This window comes from Rhamphochromis longiceps, linkage group LG7 (genome assembly GCF_057381845.1).
Source record: "Rhamphochromis longiceps isolate RC_006_pf linkage group LG7, R_longiceps_female_GT1.1, whole genome shotgun sequence".
NCBI lineage: Eukaryota > Metazoa > Chordata > Actinopteri > Cichliformes > Cichlidae > Rhamphochromis > Rhamphochromis longiceps.
In genome coordinates, this window is record NC_140563.1 from 45,541,100 (window position 1) to 45,564,205 (window position 23,106).

The 23,106-nt window shown below is 39.4% G+C and overlaps 2 protein-coding genes across 4 annotated transcripts; one reads left to right on the forward strand and one right to left on the reverse strand.

Moving 5' to 3' along the window:
- Window positions 1-2,345: 2,345 nt before the first annotated feature.
- Window positions 2,346-14,088, reverse strand: prodha (proline dehydrogenase (oxidase) 1a). The gene is made up of 14 exons (XM_085413874.1): window positions 13,655-14,088; window positions 13,210-13,418; window positions 11,517-11,551; window positions 9,832-9,981; window positions 9,611-9,675; window positions 9,154-9,270; window positions 8,957-9,036; window positions 8,739-8,820; window positions 7,513-7,605; window positions 7,251-7,397; window positions 6,038-6,213; window positions 5,854-5,952; window positions 5,489-5,577; window positions 2,346-3,965 (listed from the first exon to the last, which is right to left on the reverse strand). The coding sequence occupies exons 1-14, from the start codon at window positions 14,000-14,002 to the stop codon at window positions 3,775-3,777; spliced, it is 1,881 nt and encodes a 626-aa protein (XP_085270000.1). The 5' UTR covers window positions 14,003-14,088; the 3' UTR covers window positions 2,346-3,774.
- A 2,230-nt stretch (window positions 14,089-16,318) lies between these two features.
- Window positions 16,319-22,364, forward strand: srsf9 (serine and arginine rich splicing factor 9). 3 transcript variants are annotated; one of them, XM_085413875.1, is made up of 5 exons: window positions 16,319-16,474; window positions 19,705-19,881; window positions 20,058-20,227; window positions 21,190-21,362; window positions 21,451-22,364. In XM_085413875.1, the coding sequence occupies exons 2-5, from the start codon at window positions 19,724-19,726 to the stop codon at window positions 21,673-21,675; spliced, it is 726 nt and encodes a 241-aa protein (XP_085270001.1). In that variant the 5' UTR covers window positions 16,319-16,474; window positions 19,705-19,723; the 3' UTR covers window positions 21,676-22,364. The 3 variants fall into 3 exon arrangements, with proteins under 3 accessions (XP_085270001.1, XP_085270002.1, XP_085270003.1); XM_085413876.1 differs by having other exon boundaries at window positions 16,337-16,474; window positions 19,679-19,881; XM_085413877.1 differs by having other exon boundaries at window positions 16,343-16,474; window positions 19,702-19,881.
- Window positions 22,365-23,106: the final 742 nt, after the last annotated feature.

A 23,106-nucleotide genomic window follows, 5' to 3' on the forward strand; every position in this document is an offset into this window, starting at 1 on the left:
TTTGTCCATCCTAGAAGTGGTATCTTATTGGCTGCTGGATAAAGAGGAAGAGGAATTCTCCTCCCACAGGGGCAGGTATGCAAAGTAGCCTGGACCTGAAGGACACACCTCTGTATAACTGTTGTCATAAATAACCTATCAAGCTAAAAAGACGTTGCTCTAAAATGTGTTCAATTCATGTGTATATGTACAAGTATATGTTATGGTAAATATGTTATGGCTTTGATGATAGTGCATTGATGAAACTTCCAAATATAAGAGGAGGTGCATAACTATAACTGTATTATAGAAGTGTACTAAACTCTGTGCTAGCTCCAGTCACATTATTACCTCTTTGCCAGGTTTTCTCAAATTATTTTTTAAAGTCTGAAACAGACTGTATTAGCCAAATATTATTTAGCAGTTTATAATAAGTAAATGCAGTAATTAGTACTAACCAGTTTAAGTAAATTTCCTGCATTTAACCATTGTATCCAACCAAAGGCAGTAGCTGGTAAAGTAAAAAGTAAACACCTTAATGCTGTTTAAGAGAACTTGTTGGTCCAGTCACACGAGCACTGGTTAAGTCACAAAGCATTTTCTTTTTATACTAAGCTATATATTAAGATTTTTATGTCAAGTCAGTTCTCTGTGACCACATACACACTTTATTAGTACACATGTTATTTACTATCCACAGTTTAGAATATATGTAGCTAGGATATACTGTTTCAAAGCTTGCACAAATGTTCATGGATGCAGTTTGGACTCCTGAGAACACAAATCTTACTATCATTCATTATCTTTACACTTACAATATAGAATGTTGGTGCTCAGGTTAGACATGGTACAGTTTGGATATAGCCGTGTGTGCTGTGCTTACTGACTGTTTTTCTTCTGTCCCTAGATACTTGGGCACAGGTGTTGGCTCAGCTGCTGTTGCAGTTTACTGAATTATCTGTTCCAGTAGGTCACATCAACTTAGCAGAGGGAGCCCACTCCTATGTGGCAACAGCTACGGCTGATGTCACTGACATCAGAATACGTCAGAGGGTGATCCAGAGTATTTCACTAAAAAATAAGAGCAGGGTTGAACCTATACCAGCTTAGACTGGATAAACGTAGGAATGCCTGAGGCAGGAGCTTAAAATAGTCATTCTTCTTTTATTTCCACAAGTTTTTAAGGTGACAGATTTTAAAACATTACTTAGTAAAAAGCTGTTATTTGATCCAGCTGTCTTAGCTAATTATAGACTGATTTCTAAGAGTAATTATCAAACAGTTAACTGATCATTTGCATAGCAGCGGTTTATTTGAACAGTTTCAGTCAGGATTTAGACTACATCGCAGTGCAGAAGGTGCGAACGTTACAAATAGTTTTCTTATAGTCTCTGGCTGTAGACTCATCACTGTTTGTCCTGTTAGACCTTAGTGCAGCTACTGTTGTCCACGGTATTTAACTACAGAGATTAGAATTACCATGCAGTGATTTGAATCACATGTCTGATAGATTCAAATTTGTTCATGTAATGGAGAATCTTCCTCCCACACAAAATTTAGCTCCGAGTTCTGTGCTGGGACCAGTACTTTTTTTGGTCTTCACTTTATACATGCTTCCCTTAGGAAGTATTTTTAGAAGACATTTCATTGCTATGCAGATGACACACAGCTTTATCTGCCCACGAACCCAGATGAACACAGGTATATCTTTAAGACATAAAGGTTATTGCTCATGGTTCTAAAAAAGATCTTTATGTAAAATCTGAAATATCTAATAAATATGTCGTGTAACCCACTTTAAAATTAGGCATTAAGCTTTCCTTTTTGATAAAGGTTATAGTTAGGACTGGATCAGGTGACCATAAACCCTTCCTTAATTACACTGCAATAGGCCTAGGCTGCTGAGGAGCTTACCATGATGCACCAAGCATTTTCTTTACCCATCTCTTTCCACTCTCCGTTTACACACCGCTATTGTATTTAATCAGCAGTATTTATTAAAAGCTCTGTCTCCCATTGTCTTTTGTCCTGTCTCTCTCTCTGCTCTCTTCCCTTTCTCCTCAATCCCAACGATCATGGCACATGGCTGCCCCTCCTTAAGCATGGTTCTCCCAGAGGTTTGTTCCTGCAAAAAATGAGGTTTTCCCTCCCAGTGTCACAAAGTGCTTGTTCGTAGGGGGTTATCTGAATGTTGGAGTTTCTTTCTAAATTTGTAGGGTCTTTACCTTATAGTATAAAGCACCTTAAGCAAACTGCTGTGAATTGGTGTTATAGAAAAAAAGTGATTTGAGAATTGAACTGAATTATGTCAGTCTTTGGGACCACCATAAACATTTGCAGTCTGAATAAGAAAAAACAAACAAACATTTCTTGTTCTTTTTCTTTAAAATTAACTATTTTATTTATTTACATATATTTACACAAGTACATAATATCTTGATACAGCAGTGATGACGAAATAAAACAAGAAAATAAAAGAGAAGACACAAGACAACATCTCTCATCAGAAATTGACATCTACATATACAATAAACTGTATGGGTGACAAATTAAAGGTAACACAAATCATTCAAAGATGCTCACAACAACACCTCTTTGTAAAATTCTTCTCCATGATCACAAAAGCCACATGCCATTTCACCTCGCCCACAGCTTATATTATATAATAGTGCAATTGTTCTTGTAGTACTTGAATGAAAGCTACCTAAAAACTGCTAAATTATCTACGGCATGATTTTTTTTAACATTTTGAAACATAGGTCACAACAGTCCCCGTGTTTCTGCTTTGAACATCTGTCACCGTTCATGGATCAGAGCATGCCGTCGATTTCACCGATTGTGAAATTTAGGCCATCTGGCAGATGTCAACAACTGAAGCATCAAAACATTAATAACTCCTCAAATGGATCACACCGAGTCTCTCTGTTTGCTGTTTGTTTTATCAGAGGCGAAATGAAGGTTTGCTCCTGCAAACATGTGCTTCAAAAGACTAGGTAGTTATCTCGCCTGCAGGCATCTGCAGCAATAATTCCATTTGATCTGCCGTTCCTCTTTTGTGGAGTGGACATGAGAGACTGAAACAGGGATCATCTTTCCCGGGATGCAAAATCTATTGTTTACAATTTTATAGAACTGATTATGATTAAAAACCACAAACGTGACTACAGATGTATGCAGTTTTAATACAATTAAAGTTGCTATAATGCAAAGTAATTATGTTTTCACACATAATCCCTAATTAAAAAGGTTTACCCTTTGGAGTGGTGTACAGTAAGAAAAAAATAACCATAAGGCACTTGTATCTTTTAACTCAACACAATACTTACCACAACATGCAAAGAGTACAATTTTTAAAAGCACAGGATGGCTTTTATGCACACAAGTAGGCCAACTTTGGCATTCAAACCTAATTTCTTATCTTCCACTGAATAATTCAATGTAGTCTATCAGGGAAGACCACCATTTAGAAATACACACACATTAAGTTATTTTTAAAAAGTTTTTAGATGTATGCTGATTTTAAGAATTATCAAGGCCAGTTTAAAAGTTAAACAAATACTAAAATCACATTTTAATGTGACCTAACATCTTCTGCTGCAATAAATCAGCACTACTGTATTGCATGAATACTTAAATATTTAAAATATTTGTCAGTAAAGCTGAAAAACAGTCTTTGCTCTGTCCTCTAGTGAACCAGGAAAGACAAGTCCCAGCTACAAAGAGCAGCTAACACAGAGGTACACCAAGAAGGGTGGAATGCCCAGAAATATTTTGCATATTGTCTGCAAATGTGATTTAGTAAACAGGCTTGTAGATAATCTGACCAGCCAGCAGTCTGCGCCTGAGCTCCTTCCACAGCAGGCTCCTCTCTCTCTGGGATCTCTTCATGATCCCGCGGTTCTCTTGAGCACGGCGGGACAGGTAGGGGATTACTTCATTGACAGGGCCGTATGGAACGTATTTGTAGACTGGAAAACCTGCTTGGCCTGTTTTCAGATAAGAGAAGGAGATTCAGTGTTCACAGTCACCACCATGTGTGAATATGGTGTATAACAGCATGCAGTCGATACATTCTGCTTATAATACAAGAATACATTAAGTTAACAATCGCGAATGAAGTGAACAAACAGAGGGTACAAAGTTGTATTCACACATGCACTGAAGTCCTGAGCTTTCCAGACAACACCTGACAGAGGTGCATGTGGGAACACAAATGACTCGTGTAGTCAGACTGGACATTAAACGGTCTTTAAGTTCACAATCTACGTGATGTCCAACTGTGCCTGTTTCACAATAGTTGAAGTAAGAGTCCTGTGAAATCATGCAAGACCCCAGTTTAAACCAGAATATTTCAAGTTGTGAGCACACAGATGAGCCAAAGTCCTGTTGTGTGCTCGACTGTTCCGCTAACCAACGTAGGGGGAGGTATGGGGAGTGTTAATGTTCAGTGAAAAAAGGTGAAGTAACGAATGGTGCGGAAGAAACTATAAATCAAATTCCTAATAAATCACTTTTAAATTGCAATAAAACTAATAAATTGAGGTTCTGCAGACACTTGACCACTAACAATCATGGGACAATGTAGGATCAAGTGAATAAGGCCCTAGTCACACTGGCTTAGAGACCATCCCCCCGACTGATTGTGAGTGAAAGCTGGAGGCTGGAGGAAAATAAATGCTACAAGCCGAGCCACACAGGTCTAGAGTGCAGTCAGTGACATTCGTTATTTGCCTGAAAGTGAAGGACTTGTCTAAAAATACTGGCCAGCTGTTTTCCGAGCTGAAGTGAAACCATCGTAAAGTAAAATAAAAGCTTTACCTTTTGAAAACTTTTACTTTGAAGGCGAACCTTTTACATTTTTGCTAGGCTTTTAACTACCACTCGGCTACTAGTTGGAGAGTTTTAGTAGACATAAATAAAAACCACAGGCAATCCAAGCAATTAGTGGAAGCTTTTTAGTGCAGCACCTTTTTTTTGCAACCAGTTTTACCCAGTGCATGAGCAACAAGCAGTTTAATTTGAGCCTGAGAGTGTTAAGTGACACCGAGGTCTGACTCCTCTTTTAGTGAGTTTCTCAGATATAGATATCTCCTTTGTATTGAGGGATTAATCATCTGCAAAATCAAACAAATGACTTAAACAGCAACAGTCTAAAAATATAAAGTTGAAGCAGCTGTTAAAGAACCTGGATGATAAATGTTATGTTGTGTTTGTACAATGATTAATATCATTCACAGGAATAAGAGTAGCATTAAACTTCTCCTCAGACTACTATGACAGGACAAGCGTGACATTTTCTAACACTAAGTGAAGGGCACTGGCAACACAAAGTGTTTGCTGTCAACATGACCTCAGACAAGGTCAGTGACTGCCTGGATATCGTAGCATTGACATCACTGGGAACAACACTTCAGTGGTACGTCTTTGACCACATGACCACACGCCTACATGACATGTGCCTCGGTGATTTTGCAGCATGCAGTTTACTTTAGTGCTGAGTGTAACATACCTAGTGGGAAGCTGATCTGGTCACACATCCCCAGCAGCTGTCCAAAGTAAACTTTATTCTCAGTGGGTGACAGGCCCATTTCATTCATCCTGGAAAAAAAACAAAAAAAAAAAAACAGAGAAACACATTTTAAAGGACTGTTACATAATCAGATGTGGAACATACTATCCCACCACTCTCTGTTAACCCTACAGCTGCTTTGGAGGCTTTACAAGGAATATTTCACTTTGAGCAGTTATACAAGTATGAGTTCAGACTGTTAGGGTTAATCCTTCAGAAATGAAAGCTTTAGGGTATTTGTACATGCTCAAACTAAATCTGAGTTTTGTCTCTGCACATGTAAAGTGCTCAAGGACAAAACGTACTTATCGAGGGTGAACTTCACTGTGTCCTCATTGTGAGTTGCAACCATGACATTTGCTTTCCTGCTGTGTTCAATCTCCTCCAGCACATACTCCAAACACCTAAACAAACAGTGGAACAGATGGTTAGGATTTATGCAATTTCTAGCAGAATCACCAAGCGGCTTGATAAAAATTCAAGACTTACTTATGATACATCCTGTTAGTGGCCTCATAGTCTGGGTTTATTGGATCCTCATATCCAATTTCCTTCGCCCTGGCTCTCTCTTGGTACATGTAGGCTCCGCGAACGAGTTTGGCACCAAAGTACCAACCCTCCCGCCGAGACAGCTCAACATCCAAGGTCACGTTGTCGTAGGCTTCCTAAATGCCGTTAACAACACAAACTTAAAAGGGCATCCAAACCTAGCATAAAATAACCACAATTATGCTAATTGTAACATCGGTAGATGCAAAATTGCATGATTAATGTGCACAAAATATCTTTTGTTTTTTTAATATATATAAAAAGCCATATCATTTAAGGAAAAAATGTGGAGAGCTCTTAACTTGTAGTTATATCTTCCTCATCACTACAATCACAAGAAAAGTGTCATAATTATCAGATCCTGTTTGTTCTCTTTACACTGCACATAAAGTTTAGAGTTCAGATGAAGATTGTGGTGATCACTTTCAGCACTCTCTGTGGTCAGGTGCCACTATCTGTGTAGGTTCTCAGTCATCCAGGTCACGGTAGTGCAATAAGCTTGGAAAGAAAAGTATTTCTCAGACCTTGTTTCATGTGATGAGGCACATGATTAATAATCTTAAACGACAACCCACACTAGGGATTATACAACTGGCACTCTCCACCATTTGGTTTTAGGAATGAAGAAGCCGCTTGGATGAGAGATAAAACATTTTCATGAAGTACAAACATTTTTCTGGTGGTACCTCGGTCCAGGCTAAGGACTCAAGGAAATTATGTATTTCTGAGGTTGTGGAGCTGTTGAAGTTGTTCCCACTGGACTTAAGATCTGTGGACACTGCTTAAGACCCAGTTTACAGATTTTGATCTTGGATGCTGAGATATAAATACATTTCACCTCCTTACTTATGGACAGATTATTGAGGGAGAAACTGGCAGTAGTATTGGCAGATTTGGGACTAATTTTTGTGTAATAAACAAACTGATGTGCCACAGTTTGGAAAGCACTCTGGCAAAGAAACTTCCTGTTTCTTATAAAACATTGCTTTAACTAATAAAGCATTGTTAAAGCATATTTAAAGAAATACTGCAAAATAAAAACACTATCGGTATACTCTGTGTGCTTCGATAGGTTAGTAAGTAGCAACAATCATCACGACACACACTAGTTTATCAGTCGAGTTCAGCTTCATTGAGAAAACTGCAGTTTCACCTTGAGGTAACACTGGTAGGTGTTGAAAATGACTGGCTTTTCTCTGTTGAATTTCCTCTGCATTTCCAGGGTCAGGCGACTGATAGCTGGTTGGAAGTACGTCTGCTCGGCATCCACCATTAGCCTCACCCCGTTCTCTACAGCATGCTGGAGTGCACAAAAACAATTAGAGAGTAAAATATGAAGCACCATATAAAACCGTGTCCTATCCCTATATTGTTGCCCACACTATTTGCAGGTACAGGTTGCTTAGTGTCCTCACCTTGGCCAGAATATCCACTCTCTGCAGCATTCTCTTCATCTGCCTCTCTTCTTCTTCGGTAAATATATTCAGCAAAGGCTCCAGATGGCCGGTCTATGCAACCAAAACAAAAAGATATTAATCGACTTTATGATTAATATAAAGCCGTAAATTTTATCTCCATGTGACTGGCAGGAAAGAGTTCAACATCGGTGCCAGAAACGTTTCCTATATTTGTCAGCTGCCCTCAATTATACTGGCTACATGGCCAATGCGAAATGAGCACTTCCCAAAACAAGTCCCAAAACATGCTATTCTAATGCATTAAAATGTTTTTGCTTGTGGTGGGAAGGCATAATGTTCCCCCAGGTTGGCAATTTAACTTGTTGCCACAAAGCAATAAAGACTTTATGACAAGGTGAGAAACACAGCTGTTGCTGTTGTTGGCACTTCATTTTTCTAGTTTTATTCCTCATTTTAAATCGTTTATTACACCATAAATTTAATAACATAGCTATAGATAAATCATAAATTAGAAAAGCCATGTACAAGAAGCATTTTATCTACTTTAAAAGTTCATAATAATTAACAGAAAAAGGTAGTCATCTTTTTCATTGGCCTTTAAAAGCCTCCAAAGTTTGGATTTGTTGGCTTTATAAGCTTCTAAAATGTGGAAGGTAATGCTGTGACACAGTGAAAATGGAGAGATAAGACAACAAGTGACCAAAGGAGGCCACAAATGAGAAGAAATAACAAGATTAATAGCAGAACAAGTACAAAAAAGGGAGAGACATTTGATTGTCGAACACAGTTGTATTTCTGTTATCAACAGTAGACATAAAATAGCATAGATTACCTTTACTAAGTTCATATTATCTTAACTGTAACTAACTTGATGCTCTCCTAAAATCCCACCGCAGATTCTTTGCAGTTGGCCTGAATTAAACAGCCGATTCTCTTTTTAGTAAGGCCAGTAAAGGTTTTGAACAAAAGGTAGTAGGGAAGGCATTAAGGCAAAGGGTGTTTTATGTTTGCGTTCAGTCAAGCATGAAAATCTTTTCCACTTCAGTGGAAATGGCTGAACAAACATGGAGTGCCTGGTAACAGCTTATCTGTGTATTGCACAGGGAATAAGAAACAGCGAAGAGATGAAGCAATACCTGTGATCATTCAAACCAAACAGCTGAAATCCAGTCGTTTTTTCTCCCACCTCCAAACCACTAAAACGTCATGTGATGATGACTCACCTGAAGGTTTGGCACCATAAGCAGATTTGAAATCTTTGTTGTGTCGTTTATTAAACTGTTCCAGTCCAACAGATCAATTGTTCTAGAAGTAAGACATGAGAATATAAAGCCAAAAGAGAAAAAGCTGAATAAAGGTAAAACTAGAAATAACTTGGATGAAGAATTAGTAAGGTGCAGTTAAAGGAGATTAATTGTAAACAAATGAGTGACTGTCCTACCCAGACAGGCCCAGCTTCTCTCCAGTAAACCAGTTCTCTATGTCATCTTTGGCTCCAACACCCAGCTCAGTCAAACTTTCCTACAATGAGAGTACACCTCAGTTCATTATTGAGAACCATAAAGGTTGGAACACCTTAAAAATAACTAAAAAAAAAATGACATGAAGACATCATTTGAGCATAAACTTGCATATCACCTTGAGCTGCTCCAGCTCCAGTTTCTGTTCTAAAACCGTCATTTGAGATTTTCCCTGTTGCGCCGACAGGAAGTTAAAAAACCGTCTCCATTTAACCAGGACTTCGGAAAACTGGAGCTGTTTGAACAGAGGGCAACATATTAATTATCAAGTAACAGCAGTAGTTTTATCCGAGGGTTTGTAATGGGGTTAACTGACCACAAGAGTAGTTTGTTTACAGACAAAAATCAAACAGTTTAACTATCTTTTAATCTTTGACACTGAGATGTAAAAACTCCTTTTTTTACTGATCAAAACTTTGAAGTGATCAAGTAAAAAGAAAACGATTTCCTCCTGTAGTCAGACTAGTTCTTCTGCTACATTTCTTTGCTAAATTAAGGTCATTTAAGACTTAAGTCTAAACCCTGCGACACTACGTTTCAGTTAACAATGAATGAATGAAAAACGTTAATCTTACAAGGAACTGTGGACGACCCAGTGCAGTCATTTTGATAGCAGAAAATCCATCATTAGAAGCTCCACCTGAGAGGAAACAACAAACCTCATGTCACTTTTTTTTTATTAGATTTTTTTTCTTTAAATAAATAATCTACTTCGTTAAATTACTTTTTAAGTATTTATGTTTTACACTATTAAAATGAACCCAAACTGTGCTTGACCAGCAGTTGTACTACTTACCAGAAGCTTTAATGCAGTTTATGAATGTCTCCATTTGCATATCACATTTGGCCTCATCTGCATAGAAGTAAGTTCGTGCACTGATAACTCCCCCGCGCCTGTCTCCAAACTGACGATGGGCCTTGTACTTCTTCTCACGATGATCCGCACCTGAAGTGAGACGCAACTTTAGTGGCTTGTTGCATGAAAAAAAACCCTCAAGTTCACCAAGATTTTGATATCCCGACGATTAATAATCAATTCACATACAAAGGAGATTTAGAGCCTAAACAACACATCATTACTATGCAACTATAATGGTCTATCAAAGGTATCCAGTGCATATTTTGTCCTATATGTGCAAATAAGAACAAGATTTTTGAGGGAATTTAGGATTGTTGTTATTATTATATAGCTCATATGTGGAGCACATGTAGCAGTGGAGCATCACAGATATAGAGAATGCAGTGCAGAGAAAAGTGGTGTCTTCTTGATAACTTGCTAAAAAATTTGTGAAATAGATTCTGAAAACCTGGCTGACCAATAACCAATAACCATTTCCCTTGCTCATAATGCCTGTATGTACCCAAGCTCTTCCTTAACAGGTGGCCCAATCTGAACGAAAGTTTGCATGAACATCGTCACACATGCAACAATTAATAACAACTATATGTATTTTAAAAAATGCCTTAATAAAATGATAAATTTGTTCAAGTTACCAATAAATATTTAATTAGGAATTTGAACTACTCATAGGGCTAGACAATGTAATTCTAACACACACACATACTTACATATAAAAATAATATTGACCAGAAGATTAGAAATTAGAAATCATGATTTCTTTACTCTTGCATCAGTGACTGCCCCCAAAGAAGTCAGCTTTATTCGGGACCTAGATAGCATGCAAGATACCTCTTGCATAAAATCCTGGAGGTGCATGTGTTTTATTTTTAAGCTTTGCAGATGATGTAACTGTAATAGAGACAAATGTGTTTGTGAAAACCGAGGGAGGAAAAGGAGGCGGTGGAAAATCCGGGATGGTCATTGGAGAGCTCCGACGAATCCGAGAGCCCTGAAGTAACACGATGGCTATAATGCTGCCTTAACTGATTGCATTTGATTTAAGAGGAGCAGTTTTACTGCTATCATTTATCCTACAACGTGAATGGATTTTCATCAGAAGGAATTCCATCCTAAAGGGGGGCATTTTTTTTAGTTTGTTACAATTACTGAGAGCACAATAGATATCAAAAACAAGCTTTACTTTATTCATTTAAAACTAGCCACTCTGGTTGCAAATCAATGTGCATGTAACACATTAGCACTTTTAATTCAGCTCCCACAAAGACTGATTTGAAGTAAGTATAAAATAAGTTTGTCTCAGAGTGATTGCCAACAGGTAAATGATACACAAACACATTAAATATCAACCCCTTAAACACTACCCAGCTTCACCCCGCAGTGTCTGTTGAACTTGACATTTCAGCCCCCACAAGATCCAGTTATAACCAGTAACATCCTGACTAGACTACGTGGATGCATAACTATGCATACTAAACCACCGAACAGCTGAAGCAGCTGACTAGTCAGCAGCTCAGCCTTGTCAGCTTACTCCACGGCAGTTCTTTAGTCAGAGACGTATGCAAAATAAAATAAAAAATAAAATAAAGTTTGTTAGTTTTGTTTTTTACTGACACACATACCTGGACTTTCTTTCTCTGCCTCAGAAACACATGAACTGTAAAAAAAAAAATTGTCATTAGAACAGTAAAAAAAAAAAAATAAGGCAACAGAAAATTTGTCTCATCTTTGTTTCTTTCAGTCAGATCAATAGCAACTTTTATAACACAGCATACTAACAGTAATAAGACAATGAATAGCGGAAAGTCTGAAAAGTTTCAAAAAGACAGATGACATGATGATAAAAAGCACTGTTTCGTTCTTTTAACAGTCACAATGAAATCTTATGCAACCGTGACAATGACCTGCTTTTCAAGTTATGTTGCGACGTGAGAGACGCATTGGGGAACAAAGGCAAATAGCCAAGGTGAACTAAAACTAAACTAAAAACTAAAACTTGATTTGAAAGAACATTTTAGTTAACCAAAATAAAAATCAAAACTAGATTTTTGATTGATTTTTTAAATTAACTAACAGATTTTTTTTTAGAACTTGTAAAAAAAAAAAAAAAGTACAGAGGAAATATCCTTAGTGTTAGCATCTGTTAGTTAGCATGATGAGGCATCATTGGTCTTTATCAGAAAAAGCAGTTTAGTTCCTCCTGTGTCTGTTTGTGTGTGTTGGGATAGTCCTAAGTAGAGCACTGTGGGTATTTTAAATCACAGAATATTGTGTAACACTTGCTAGTGTGCCTCAATGTGCCTCCTGAAAGCAACTCTCATGGCAACCCTGAGGCCTTTCAATGATGCCCATCCCATCTCTGAAAAACTGGCTCAACCAATCAGAGCAGGGAGGCCTGTCTTAGCGAGCCAATAGAGGACAAGCACTGTTGAACTGCCTGAGAATAACACAAACAAATTAGGTTTTGATTATAAAGCATTACATGTTATGACTGGCACTGCTTTGATAAAAAGCCTAACAGAAGCCGTCTGTGAGGTGATAAGATAAGAGGACACTGATATCAAAGTGCAGCCCAGAGGAATAGTTTTGACACTCAAGTAGGACACATAACTTGAACTTAAGTGATAATTTCCAGAGGGACAACTTAGTACAGAGACACAGGCAATGGTTAACCAAGAGCATTTCAAATATCACAACTACATTTTTTCATATGTGCATATGGTTAGTTAATGTGCCGAAGAGAAGAGGCAAAATGAGAGGAGAGGCTCTAAAACATGAGCTATATGCATGGAGACATAGACCTAAATACTTCTGTGGAAACTAACAGTCAAATTACTCATTTAATTCACTATTAAAGATATCAATACAAATCAGGTAATACACGTACTACAGTTTCTCAGTCTTTTAATGAACTTGTTGTACTAACACTGCTAAAATATCCATTACTGTGATTTTTTTTCAGTCCTGGAGCTGCTCTTCTAGTGTGCGGCTCCTATTACAGCCACACATGGAGACAAGTAATGGAGAGGACCTCTCTTCCACAGTTTTCTGATTTCTCTGGGTTTTTATGACGTGGTGCAGTTACACACTTGTGATGACACCATGTGATGTTGTGCCATACAAAATAAACTTGACTCAGCTGGCTTTTATGGATTTAGTGAGCTGAACAATCCTGGGTATGCAGCTCACTAAATCTCATCTGACACACACATATATCAAGGTTTATCTTATCTCTTATCTTATATGGCATTTGCAAAGTTGTGCGCACCACAGTCCTTAAGGAGAAATCAGCCTACGTGTGTATTTGCTACTCACTCCATCTCCTTCTTCTCCGCTTCCTCTTGTGTCAGGTCTTCTTCCACGCTGTAGTCCAAAACTGCCCCCACACCAAAGGCCTCATTTTTCCGAATTAACGGTTTGATGGAGTTGTGGTCTTCCCCTGCCACAAACTGCCCATAGAAGGTCATCTTCATCAGCTTCTCAAACATCCACTGTCCAAGCAGCTTCCTGCTCAGATCCATCAGCTGAAAACATGACAGGGACAAGAAAAACAACAGGTTACTCTGCCTGAGTGGTTTACAGCCCCTTTTTCATTTTCACCTCGGCGAGTCAAAAGCGGAAACACATTCATAGCGCGCCAACGCGGAGAGTTCATTGAGCTTTGGTAAAGCGGTGCACCGGTTTGGTGCTGATCTGAACGCACGTGTGTGTAGGGTTAACAGAGGATGCGTTATCGGGCCGATCAGTCCCGTCAACTCACCTCTTTGTTCTTGTCAACCAGGATGTCAAACGTACACAGCTTGAAGACCAACAGACTCCGGAGCAGCTCAATATTACCTTTGCTCTTATAGGCTTCCTGTGTGTTTTCGAAGTCGATGTGGGTTTTACTCAGCGGAGCTTTGGTAGCTTTTCTAGACTGGCTGATGAGTTCAACCGGCGCAGCCTCTACCACGGTGCAGCCATTCGTCTTCTGCTGCTGCTGCTCCTTCTCTTCTCGAGTTTTGGTGGATGCGACTGTTGAGCGGCATCTCGCAGGCGAAATCCGCAGTTTTCGGATGCTGCCGGAGTTTGCCCTGACCAAGGGTGCTACAAACTTAGTGTACGACATGCCTTCTTCGCCTTTCTGAGCGGCAGCTGCACGCAGACTGAGACCGGCAGACTTCTTTGCCGATTGGATATTTGGAGTGTTGCGTAATGAGCGCGCTCTGGTATGTCAGAATCGGGAGGTGGCGCCCTGCCTCACTTGTTACATCACGTCCCCGATAGGCATCACGCAAGAACCACGGGCCTCATTCCAGTGAAAAACCTGAAAAACTCCCCCGTCGTGTAGTAGGAGAAGCAGATGGTTTAAGAGAAGCAGGAGGCCTTATACTGAGGGTAATAGTTATTTGATCCAGTTTGTGAACAGTCCCTCATTATTTGGCCATTTGATTTTAATGCAGAGAGACAGAATATAAAGCAAAAATCCAGAAAAAAAAGACATTACATAAAAGTTGATTTGCATGTCATTCAGCGAAGAAGTATTTGATCGCCTACAACCCAGTCAGGATTTTGGTTCCCACAGATTGTTTGTGTGTCCAATGGGGCCGAGATTACAGTCAGTCAATCAATTGTAGCTACTCAATTCAATTTATTTTATTCATTTATTTACTTACTATTTATTTACTACTGGAGAACCTGTAATGTGCATAAACCTGTAATGTGCATAAAGCCAAAAAACTCTGTTTCTTCCATTACAACCTCTCAACGATAAGCTGTCAGAGCTGTCAAAGGATGTCAGGGCAAGATTGTAGACCTGCACTAGGCTGGAGTGGGCTATAAGACCATTAGCAAGATGTTTAGTGAGAAGGTGACATCTGTTGGTGCAATTATTTGGAAATGGCAATGATATGAAATGGTCACCAGTCACCCTCATTCGATGGAGTTCGATGCAAGATCTTGCTTCATTGGGTGAGTATGATTATGATGGGGGATCAGACCAAAACTACATGGAGGTGGCTGTAGCTCAGGTGGCAGAGCAGGTCAGCCATTAATCAGAAGGTCGGTGGTTCGATCCCAGGCTGCCTCCTGGCTCTCCTTGGGCAAGATACTAACCCCATGTTTGCCTACTGGTGGTGGTCAGAGGGCCCGGTGGCGCCAGTGTCCGGCCTCTGTCAGTGCGCCCCAGGGCAGCTGTGTGACTACAATGTAGCTTGCCATTGCCTGTGTGTGAATGGGTGGATGACTGAATGTAGTGTAAAGCGCTATACAAATGCAGGCCATTTACATGGGAGGAGCTTGTTAATCATCTGAAGGCAGTTGTGACCATGGTAATACTGATAACACTCTACGCTGTATGGTACCAGCAAGGTCCCCCTGCAGAACAAGGCACATGTGCAGGCTAGTGAACATCTTAAGGAGTCAGAGAAGGCTTGGGAGAAAGTGCTGCGGTCAGATGAAACCGAACTTAACTCAGCCCACTGTGTGTGGAGGAAGAGAAAGTATGACCCACAATCAAGGATCGAGGTGGAAACATACTGTTTTTCTGCTAAGGATTACAGGATGACTTTGCTGCATGGAGGGGGCCACTGGAGGGGCGGGCATGTACCATAAAATCTTACATGAAAAGAAAGGGGGGGGGGGGTAGCCAGCCTAAATCCTGTAGAAAATCTTTGACGCTGAAGCTTCAAGTTGCAAACACCTGCCAAGAAACCTAAATGTTTCTGTAAAGAGAAGTCAACCAAAATCCCTCCTGAGATGTGTGCAGATGTGGTGACCAGCTATAAGAAACGCTTTATCTCCTTGCTTAGCAACACCACCAGGTACTTGTGTTTTCTTGAAGATCAAATACTTATTTCACTCTATGATGTGCAAATCAGTTTATAGCTTTTATGTAATGTGAAAATTTTTCTAGATTTTAAGTTGATATTCTCGCTCTCTCTATTAAAATTAAATTAATAATGAACTTTTAATTCAGAGGATAGAAATGAGAACTATTTTGTGTTACAAAATAAAGCAGTCAGTGTTCTCAATTTTAGTCCCTCTCAGTTTCGTATAAAAGCTTATTTGTTTTTTGTTTTTTTTGGTCATCTCAAAACTTGACTTTATAACTCAAAATTAAGGTTAGGGGAAAAATTGATTATTTTATTTTCCTTTTCTTGTTTGTTTGTTTGTTTGTTTTAGTAAGTCTCAGACCAACTATAAAGTCAAGTGCATATTCACATATATATATTTTTTCTGCCACTCTTGACTTCCTGTGTACTACCACAACTCCTGTCTTGGCACTCTATCATATATTTCCTCTAGGTCCACAAAGACACCGCGCACGTGTTCTTCTAATCTTCTCTCTACTGCTCCAACAACCCTCTCAAAGCAAACATTATTGTAACGCTCGGCTGCTGCTCACTGATCGTCACCACAACTTCTCCCAGCAGCAGGGGGCAGCAATGATGTAACAGTGGCTACTGTCTGCCGGAAATGAAAAGCTGTAGAAGAAGAACGCAGCCATCTCCCGTAAATGTGCTAACTTACGCGGAAGCAGCAGAGTGTGCTAACTGGTTGCATTAATTCTACAAACAGGCACATTTACCTGCTCTAAAAGGTAATCAGAGACATTTATTAATTTAAGTTTGTTTTTTTTACCATATGCATTTATTATGCGCTCTCTGAAAGCGATAAATATTAGCAAATTGTAGCCGACCCAGAGTCTTTTTAGCCTGACTCGCTGATCGACCTTACGTTACCAACAAAGGGACTGCGCTGGTTTCGCAATTGCTGGTGTGCAAATTATAAGCTAGGGGTTAGTTTCTAGATATAAAGGTCAAGTTGAATGGGTCGACTCCAGAGGCCGTGTTACAAGACTTAAAAAAACAAAAAAACAAAAGAAAGAAAGGAAAATACCTGAACTGCTTTTAATGTAAGCAACCCCTCGTTTACAGCCGCCTGTTGCTAACAATAGCTATGACTACTTTAGCAGTAGCCACTGTGATATTTTAGGGCAAAGCCAAATTTGAATGGCTGGAACGAATCTGGACTGTAGTGTCTAAGCGGTAATGCTAACCAGGAGCTCTCGAATTTTAGATTAAATTGAGGTCAGATCGCAGTTGTTCAGCTATGGGACGTTAAACAGGTTTGGTAGGTTCAGCAACTGCTCGATTAAACGGGGTTTTCAAGGCCCCGGAAACGCCTTCAAGTCCAGGTAAACGTATAGGGTACGGAAAACACCTGTTAGCAGCTGTATGACAGCCACCAAAACACCGTTTTTATGAATATTACATTTTGTTTCAAAATGCTGGGTTTGTATATAAATTTTATGCGGCAGCTTTTAAAATCACCAGCCTGAGTTTACAGAAAAATGTAATAGTAGTGTCAGTCTGGAATAATGCACATTGGACGGCGACAGTCTCATGATAATATTGCGATTTTTCAAAGTAATTTTGTAATAATTATGTTTGTGATAGTATGGGCAAAAATACAGCACTTATTGGTGTAAAAGCAACAATCTGAATTTTTAGCCTTTTTCCAGTGAGCTGCCGTCATAGATCGCGGACTACATGATTCAAACTGTGTGTCTATTGCCACAAGGTGCCAGCAGCAGCACTGCAATAGACTAGTTGTTACACAGTATATGTCAAATGTAAGACCAACAGCCGGTGGCGTGGTGCTTTCCTGAGAAAGTTGAAGTGAAAAGATAGCATAACTGCTCATCAGGACCCTTTGGAGTGTTGTAACCTAATAAAATAGAAACGGAGCTTTTTAACTAGTTTCATCCACCATTTATTTTGCATGTCATATGGAGTGCAACTAGTGAGTGCTCTATTTGTGTCTTTATCACCTACCTTCATAGCATGGTTGTAGTCGCTGAGCTGCATTAAGCTGGAACAGTTTTCTTATGCGTTTTCCATATTGTTGTGCTGCTTTGGAGGTCTGCCCTCCCAACTAAGCGTCAAACAATTTTCATATTATTGGCTCCCTTTTTTTACAAGTAGAAATATAAGAAAGTGTTGCGCTGCCCATCATTTCTTTATATTTTGCTTTGAGCTAGACTTCCTTGTAATTTTTAAAGTGGTCTTGAGAAATAGTCCTCCAGGTTTTCTGAAAGTCAGTGTTTTTCTTTGAATAGTGTTATGTCTATGGATAACAATACACTTAACAAAGAAGCAGTTTAAAATTGTATTTTTGACACTGTATTATATCAGCATGTCATTAAAACACAGGTGTTCCTATTTCTTTTGTTGAATTCATGAAAAACACCAACAATAACACAGTTTGACAGACATGAAATAGTATCTAGGCACCAACAAAGTGATTACCAAAGAGCTCTTAGTTGAAATTTGTGCATGGTGTTCAGTGTGTCCATTTAAAAAAGAGAGGAAACTGGAGGGCCAAAGAAGTGGCAAATCTTACCCCCACCAAATATGTATATATATATATCTACAGGATCTGAAGGTCATGTCTTGAAGAAATCCATCCACCAAAGAACTGTGTCAGACCTGAAAGATACATCTGGACCTTCAGGTGATCTATGTACTGTTCACTGAAGGTTCAACAGAAATGGTCTCAGTGGAAGGATGGCTGTAAGAAGCCATTCTTATACAGGGGGAAAGAGAAAGGGGAGAAAGAGTTTGAGGTATGTCAAATTACACAAGGACTGGATTAAAAATCAGTAGCAACAGGTCTTCTGGAGCGAGGAATCCAAATTTGAAGTTTTTGGTTGAAAGGAGGATGTCACAGTACATCAACAGTAAGTGTCTGTAGCCATCTGTAAAACATAGTGGAGGCTCTGTCATGGTTTGCAGCTGTATTTCAGCCAGTGGTGTTGGCTGGAGTTCTTTGAAAAATTTGTGAAATGATAAACACAGAAAATAACGTAAAATCAGAAAACAGCTGATTGTTAGCGGCTTCATTTTTGAGCATGACACTGATAACAAACACACTGCCAATGCAGTAAAAACATACCTGGACAGAAAAACACAGTGGCCTCTCCAGAGCCTGGACTTCAACATTATTGAAGAAGTATGGGATCATCTTCACAGAGAATGGAATAAATAGCAGCCAACATCCAAAGAAGAGCTTTGAATGTCCTTCAAGAAGCCTAGAGAACTATTCCTGAAGACTACTTTAAGAAAACATCCCTCAGAGAGTTCAGGCTGTGTTCAAGGATCAAGTTGGTCATAACAAATATTGACTTTCAAGGTCATTAGAATTCTACAGACATTTTTGCCTTGTATACGGTTTTTAAATTTCCATTTAGGTTGGCACATATTTCCTATTTTCCAAGGAAAAATATAAAGACATTTTTTAAAAGGTTTTGCAAAATAAATTTTTTTAGTACACACAGAATTGCATGCTAGCTTAATCCACATAAAACAAAACAAAAAGGTTAAAGGCATAGAAAATATTGTTTTTGCAGTAAAAAGCAGAGTAGAAAAACACGTAAGCATCAGTTCATTTACCGTTTACACACAGGTAATTGTTAGTACCTTTTTACATTTTTTCCCACAGTATGCTTATAATCTCACTTTAAAGAGAACAGATCTGTAATCACTGAAATGGCTGGACATTCATTACACTGTGTTTTTAAAGTTTTCAGGCTTGGATCCGAAGTCCTGTGCCATTTTTTTTTTTCCTTGAGCCCATCATTTACTTCTATCACGGCTTCATCCCTTCTTTAAAGCTTTATTCTTGTGTAAATTAAGGAATTGTCTGCGGATGGACTAAGTTTTGGATTGGGACTAGGAATATGATTAAGGACCACTTCCACAGCTATTTGTGAAAGCAAGAAGTGATCTCTAAAAGTCTGCAGGTGCCCCCCTTCTTTTGTGTCAGCAGTGTCGCCTACTCAGCCAACATGTCTGATGGCCGGATCTATGTGGGGAATCTTCCCATGGATGTCCAGGAGAGAGACATTGAGGATCTCTTCTACAAATATGGAAAAATTCGTGAAATAGAATTGAAGAACAATAGAGGCACTATCCCTTTTGCCTTCGTCCGATTTGAAGACCCACGGTGAGTTTTGCGGATGGTTTTTGGCAACTCGAATCACACTCCTCCTTGTTGGACACCATAAATTTTGTGGTATATCGTCTCCAGTGACTGCCGGCAGGGAATGGATGGAGACAAGATATCCAACCTTTGTCCGCTAGGCGTACTTTGGTAAGGAGTTCTTTGCTCTCTTCTCTTAGGGATGCAGATGATGCGGTCTATGGAAGGAATGGATATGGATATGGGGACTCCAAGCTGCGTGTGGAGTATCCCCGTTCTAAACCTGGCCCAATGGGAGGTGGTGGAGGAGCACCTAGAGGAAGATTTGGACCCCCAACTCGAAGATCTGAATTCCGGGTCATAGTGTCTGGTAGGTGGACGCCATGAGTCGTAGCCAATTAATATTACTCTCTCATTCGGTACGGCCTGGAAATCAAGGGGACTGGTAGGAAAGTGGACATAGGAGTCTTAGGCAGATAACTTTCTCCCATTCGCATGCCGGACTGGAGAACAAGGGGACTGGTAGCTGGACGTCATGAGTCGTAGGCAGATCATTCTCTCTTTCTCATGGCGGACTGGAGGACAAGGGGACTAGTTGAGGACGTCATGAGTCATAGGCAGATATGTTTCTCTCTCTCATGGCGGATTGGAAGTCAAAGGGACTAAGTGGATGAGGTCATGAAAATCAAAACAGTAAAGTGAAACCGGTCATGTTGGCTGAGTAACCCCAAACACCGGCTATAGTGATGGTAGGTGTCATTTTGTCATTGTGTATCATTAATTATGTTATGTGCTTTGTCAAATGTTTCTGTAGTTCACCTAAAACACTGGGTGGAGAAGTGGGTGGACTTATCAGTCAGGAGACTTGAAAAAGTCAATTAGTTTTTTCCTACTGGTTATAAGGATGATTGACCATCTCAGTATTTTCAACTGTGGGTTTGGCATTAATAAGTAACTGCTGTGCATGGAAAGTGTTAATGATTAAAGACAGTGTAAATTAACACTTGGTGCTGAATAGGTAACACCTTAGACAGACCACAAATCCAGGTCTTAGCTTTATAGTGTTTTAACATTAACCAGGTTGTGTCATTCCTGGCATTTTTAGCAATTTAAAGGCAGGGGAAATGCAAAGTCTTCCACTTCTCCATCTTCTTTAGGTTTCAAGAGGTGTAAAGGTCAGACTGTATAAAAATAATGAATTAAAGAAAGAGTTGCACTTTGGAGAAATAATGAAACCCTTTCCTGCTAAGATTTTAGGTTTAAAGTGTCAGGTAAATTTAAGCAGGGAAGTATATTTTGTCCACACCATCATTTAGTCTTTTCCTGTTCCAGGACTGCCACCATCTGGAAGCTGGCAGGATCTGAAGGATCACATGCGGGAAGCAGGAGATGTCTGTTTTGCAGATGTGCAGCGTGACGGAGAGGGTGTAGTGGAATTTCTCCGTAGAGAGGACATGGAGTATGCACTGCGTAGATTGGATGGGACAGAGTTCCGTTCACATCAGGTTAGTGTTAGTGATGGTGAGATTTAATCGTTCCTCTGATGATAAACTGCAGCTGATGTCGTGTAATTCTTTCGTTATTTCTTGTTAGGGGGAGACTGCTTATATCCGTGTGTATGAGGAAAGAGGTACTCCCAACTGGGATCGATCACGATCCCGTTCCAGATCCAGAGGTCGCTATTCTCCTTACTATAACAGAAGATCTCCCCCTGCGCGCTACCAGTCGCCCCCACGCCATGCTATGTCACGGCATAGCCCACCTCCAAGAAGACACCTTCCGCCACACCACAGCCCACCACCTCGTCATTATCGGTAGAAAGTCGCATCATTTAGAGGAATTGGATGATTATTTTTTGTGGTTTGTTTTTGTAATTCTACATTTTATTTTTTTTTGTTTTTGTTTTGTTTTTTAAAAACCTCAGGCCTCCTCATAGCACACACCATTTTTATTTCTTGATTAAAAACATTCCATGGTCAGGAACCCCTGAACAACCTGCTCCTCCCCACAGTCTTGTTTTTAGGGGGAGTTTTTTTGTTTGTTAAACACCCATACGTTATCCGGAAACAGAATTATGTGTTAACTTTTTGTGAGATAACCATTTGACCATTATGTAACATATTGGAGGTTTCTTTTATAAAGAAATTCGGGAGTGCGATGTCAAACATTTAAAACAAAGTACACATTTCTGCAGTCCTGCTTCTTGAATTGACGTAATTTTATTTTTCATGTGTCACATCTTAGTAGCTTTAAGTATGAAAGGGTGCGTTTTCTGTTTGGCCAAACCAAGAACCCATAAAACTAATCAGTATAGTAAAATTAGTGAACCCTTTTAGTGTAACACGTTGACTGTGAGACTTAATTGTCCTTTGGGTTTGTTTTCGGGTTTTTCTTTGTACGTGTAGGCCGCTGACCGAGGTGGTCTAAATGTAGATTATAATTTGTATGCATCTCTATCGTTTTTGGGTTTTTTTTCTTTACCAATAAAATGCAAACTTTTACTGTGACAGTTTCTTTTCCATTTTTTTTCTGTACTTAAAGTGAAGACATTTCCCTTCTTTAATCTGCAGTAATAATTTATATAGAAAAAAAAAATGTGGAGTAGATTCCAAGAAATCAACAGTTCAAAGTTGAAAAATTGTCTATTCAGCTTCTGCCCAAACTAGAATAATGAACTGGATAACATGAAAAAGACACAAAGGACAACTATTCCTTTTTTCTTGCGGTTTTATTCCCAGTCACATCTATGCCAGTAGTCTATTTGCTTAGTCGATTAGTTAGGGTGATAACCTTTGAATAACCTTTAAATAAAGAAAACGTATGCAATAATATGATTATTCCTGAGGTTACTTTATTAGACCTGTGCTTCCAATGACTAAATCAATGCTGATATTGAAATAGTTTGGTTTAATGGAGCACGCTGGACCTCTAACGCAGCTTGCTCTTGAATGCTTTGCTTCTTATATTGATTTTTATGCTGATTTTTTCCCTTTTTTCCGTGTGAGCTTACCTGCGATAACTTCTGGACACTTGTAGATCATTAGGACTAGAGTGTTCTTAACAGAAACAGCAACATTTTATGGTTACCTTGTCCTCAGCGCTCCGTGTGTCTGTGGCCTAGACACAGCTGAAGCCTGATTACAGCGTCTGGGCACCGAGCAGCCTCAATAGCCTGGAAAGGTGCTAACCGCTAGGCTAACTAGCAACAAGATGCCTTCCCTCTCCACAGATGACTACCACAGCCTCCTG